The sequence below is a fragment of the Arachis duranensis genome, chromosome 3 (assembly GCF_000817695.3).
Source record: "Arachis duranensis cultivar V14167 chromosome 3, aradu.V14167.gnm2.J7QH, whole genome shotgun sequence".
Lineage (NCBI taxonomy): Eukaryota > Viridiplantae > Streptophyta > Magnoliopsida > Fabales > Fabaceae > Arachis > Arachis duranensis.
Genome location: NC_029774.3, coordinates 19136312 through 19141091, shown reverse-complemented (window position 1 = coordinate 19141091; position 4780 = coordinate 19136312). Strand labels below are relative to the sequence as shown.

Sequence of the window (4780 nt, the reverse complement as noted above, 5' to 3'; positions counted from 1 at the left end):
CTATTTTTTAGTTAACATGTAATTTATATTCTCATTTTTACTCTATTTCAAAAAATAAATAAAAAAATTTTAATTACTTGATTTTTTCTTTTCTTATGTTAAAAATATGTTGATTATAAAACTGTTGGACATGTAACATAATTTATAATATTTTGGAGGCTCCTAAAACTAAAGCAGATGTACTATATATTAATCTTTTCAGAAAGAGATAATGAGATTTTTTTGTGACTGACAAAAATATTTGAGTTTATTATGCTGCTTATGTTATCCATTCTTCTAAACAAAAGCTAATTTTCACTACAAGATAATATCTTTTTGTTCTTCTTTCTAATGAAAAAATGTTTTCTACATAAAATCTAGTTTATTTTGATAAACTTCTTACAATAATAATTAAATAATATTATGCAATTTTGCTCAGGGCTCTATAGGTACCGAGTTGGTGACATACTCCGTGTAGCAGGATTCAAGAACAAGGCTCCTCAATTCAACTTCGTCTGTAGAAAGAACGTCGTCCTGAGCATAGATTCCGACAAAACCGACGAAGTCGAGCTACAAAACGCCGTCAAGAGCGGTGCAAACCACCTCAAACAATTCGGTGCAACGGTCACAGAATACACAAGCTGCGTGGACACTTCCACCATCCCAGGACACTACGTCTTGTTCTGGGAGATCAACACGCATACTAAACAAACCCTAAACACAGACAAGAATATTTCTTCGTCTGTGTTTAAGGAATGTTGTCACGCTGTTGAAGAATCCCTCAACAGCGTGTATCGCCAGGGAAGGGTGTCGGAGTCTATTGGGCCGTTGGAAATCAAGATTGTGGAGAATGGTACTTTTGATAAGCTTATGGATTTTGCTTTGAGCCAAGGTGCATCAATAAATCAGTACAAGACACCACGGTGTGTGAAATATGCTCCCATTGTGGAACTGTTGAACTCAAAAGTGGTGTGTAGCTACTTCAGTGAAAAATGTCCTAAGTGGGTTCCTGGTCACAAGAGATGGTGCAATAACAATTTTGAATGAAAATTAATAATGATGATGATGCTGCTGCTTAATTAGTACTGAGCTACTATATATTAGTTTAGTTCTAAAAAAGGAATTTTCTTTTAATTATTATCATGAAAAATATTATTTATAAATAAAATTAACTACTCAAATCAGTCATTATATATTTATGTATAAATATATGTGTATTTTATTTATTTTTAGTTTATATTTTATATTTTAATATATATTTTATATTAATAATTAATTTTAGTGACTAATTTTAGTATATACATAACATAATTATATGAACATATATGTATGCAATCTAGTGAAAGAGCTTAATAGATAATTACTAATTTCTCATAGCTATCTATTTTGGAATAAAGGTGACTAATACTCACGTGAAGATATATCTAAAAAAAATAGATAATTTATGTATATATATATATATATATATTTAATTAAACTATTTAACATAATAATATATGTCCACACATCTTAGTTATTATTTTTATAAGATAATATTTTCATATAATAGTACCATTTTAAAAAAGAAAAGTATAAGAAACTAATTTTATATGCAACCAACTTATTAATATATAGTGGTCAACTTTTTAAAAAAATTTAATTTTAAAATTTCAAAAACTAGTTATCTTTTATCTCCCTTTCACCTTTTTTTTTTTCCTTCACGTCTCTTCTTCTTCTTTTCTCTTTTTCTCTCCTCTTCACCTCTCTTCCCATTATTATAGTAGAAGCATTTTCTCCTGCTATTTTGTGCCTCTCTTAGTCCCTGGATTGTGTTGTGTCACTGCAATCTTGGTGTGTCAGCTCTCCTGCAACTCTCATAAATGTGGAAGTTGTTGTGTTTGTACTTATCTCACCACGTTTTAGAGTTCTCATTGTCGTTGAGTTGTGTATTTCGTGGCTCATAGATGTGGTGCCTCTACTACTTGTTGTTTTTCTTGTGAAAGAGTGGTTAGCGTCCATCCTTCCTCAAAAATAGTCACGTTGAACGTAACTCACAATTCTCCTGTGTTCTCATTTGAGCATTTGGATCACAATCAATTTTGCAGCGTCAATGGCTTCATTAATTGATGAAAGGGACTCGAATATGGTCACTTTGTCTGTGAATTATCCTTCTCTTGAAGACAATGTTGAGGGTGTTAATCTTGTCCCTTGTCAACATTATGATCATGTATGTTATCTAATATTTAAAATTTTGGATGGTTTTTTCATGTTAGTTTAAATGTTTGTATTGTTTGGGTTTGGATTTTTTAAGTTAGGTTTTGTATGTTTATGTGACAAGCATGTTGGATGTTTCATGAATGTGGGTAGTTATTTGTTGTTAGGTTTTGGATGTTTATTTTTGTACGCATTTTGGATGTTTCTTTCTGTTGTATAATGTAAATTTTTTGTCTGAATTTGGATATTTATTAGTTATTAGATTGTAGATGTTCCTTTCAGGTCATATTCAAATGTTCTTTCTTAAACGTTTTGGTTGCTCTTTTATTTAGTTTTTTCTAGTAGTCTCATTTATTTGGTTATATATGATTTATTGATGAGGTTTCATATGTTATATAGCAGACATTTTGGAAGTTTTTTTTGTTATATAGTTGATATTTTAGTATGATTTTGCATTTTTATTGGTTGGTTGATTTCAGATGTTTTTTCTTATGTTTTGTTTTAACATTTTGAATTTTTCTTCTTTGTCTTTTCTAAGGGTTCACATTTTCGTTGGATTTGGATGTTTTTTATTTTCAGTTTTCGTATGTTTATTTAGCAAGCATTTTGAATGTTTCTTTTTTATATATATAGGACGTTTTCAGTATGAATTCGGATGTTTATTAGTTGTTAGATTTCGGATTTGTAACACCCTACCACGTAAAGCTTTACGCTTACACTACAAAAAAAGGTTATATAACAACATTAAAATTAAGACAATCTCATAAGAGCGCCATAATATTTGTGAATTACGGTGGTTTATGTGGCTACCATAATTCATCTTTAATTAGCGGCCTTTTTTTATGATTCTGGCGGTTTTGACTGCTATTATGTTTTAAGTCAGTTTTAAAAAGTTCAACTTCTCTTATCCATGTCTAATTGCAATGAGAGACAGAGTAGTATAGTGCGTCTGTGCGTGTAAGAGTTGTGTTGGTATGACAGAACTTGAAAACGACATCGCTGCTACTCTGTGAGCTTCTCTTCCATCGATCTCTCCTTCATCAATGATTCTCCCCCTCCATTGATGTCACCTTATTTGCTTTCATTGATGCGATCTACGAGGTATTCTATTAGTTTCTGTTCTTCGAGCTTCTCTTCTCCTAATTGACCTTATTTTGTTTAATTCCAGGTTTTGATTATTCTATGCTAACTGCTACTACTTATTTTTTTTAATCCTAGGTTTTGATTTTTTTTCTTTGTTCAATTTATTTTTAGGTCAAAAATTAGGGATGATTAGAAGAAATTGAGTAAGTTCTTCACCAAATTTCTTTATAATTCTAGGATTGAATATAATCATGTGAATACTTGTTTTCTCCTAGTATTACATGCACTGTGAAATGCATATATCTTCTTCTTCATGTTTTCTGTTTGCAAAAATTTTTTGTTAAGGAATTTACTAGAGTTGTTATACTTTTTAATTTTGAAAGCATAGAGTGATCAAAGTCTCAACCAAATTATTTGAAATCCTATTAACATTCTTGCAGAAATGTCGTTTTTGCTCCTTTGAGCTTCTCCTCCTTCATCAAGACTTTCTTCAGATCTGTGAGCTTTTCTTCCTTCCTCGAGTTTCTGCTCTGCTAGCTTTTTCTCATCTATTAATGTGCCTTCTCCTCTACGATCGGTTTCTCAGTTTGCGTTCTAACTTCTTACTTCTAGATATGTAACTGCATTCGCATCTACTTGTTCTAATTATTTCAATGATTGTTATATGCTAATTGTTCTAATTACAGCATCTCTCTTAGGTAGTTTATGATCATCGTATATATTGAAAGTTCTATCACTTAAAATTATAAAATTCAATTTTTATTCAAAATTTTGAAAACAAGAAGTTAGTTCAACTTTCAAACCATAATTTATCATTGTCATCTTCTTAATCTAATTATCATAACATAGATACCTTTACAATTATTTAGATACTTAATTTAAGCAGCTTTGTGATGTATTTATTTTAACTCAATTTTGTTGTCGTCTCTGTAGTAAACTTTTTATGCTTTTAAATTTTGTGACATTCTTAATTAAGTTATTTTATAGATATTCTAGAGTCTATAACTCAGACTAAATTAGTTTTTTCTGAGCTATGTTCAGCTATCATAGTAACTCGGATCTCTGACTCACTTTTGAGTTCTGTGTTTCTTTAATTTTTTTCCTCAATATTTGTTTATGTATTTATCTATTTGCATCCGCAACCATTGAAACATGTTCATTTTTTATTTGTATTGTTTTTCACCATTTTGGCGCATAACAAAACTTTGTTCTTTACATAGAGGCCCTGATGGCAATCTCAATGTGATTTAAATGCTAATTGCAAAATAACAGTGACTACCTTTTAGCGTCTTGATGATTTAGGAAACATGTGTTACACTCAAAATTAGATTAGATACCTATTTTAATGTTTAAAGTGATTCTTTGCTATAATAATTTCAATACAGTCCAAATTATATGTTCTGCTTACTTTTTTTGTGATTGTTTTCATATTAGAGGTTAAATGTCATGGTTCTTAGTTACATTCTTGCATATCTTTTGAAGCCATATAACATCACTTATTACAAATTTTTCATTTGTGCAATAA

General features: G+C 30.1%; 1 protein-coding gene across 1 annotated transcript in view; it reads left to right on the top strand.

The window, feature by feature from the left end:
* The window catches only part of LOC107477863 (indole-3-acetic acid-amido synthetase GH3.6-like), a 5032-nt gene extending 3862 nt beyond the window's left edge, over positions 1-1170 (top strand). Inside the window, exon 3 of the mRNA XM_016097941.3 lies at positions 419-1170. Coding sequence (XP_015953427.1) covers positions 419-1026 — 608 coding nt within the window. The 3' untranslated portion in view covers positions 1027-1170. The remainder of the gene's footprint in view (positions 1-418) is intronic.
* The last annotated feature ends 3610 nt before the right edge of the window (positions 1171-4780 follow it).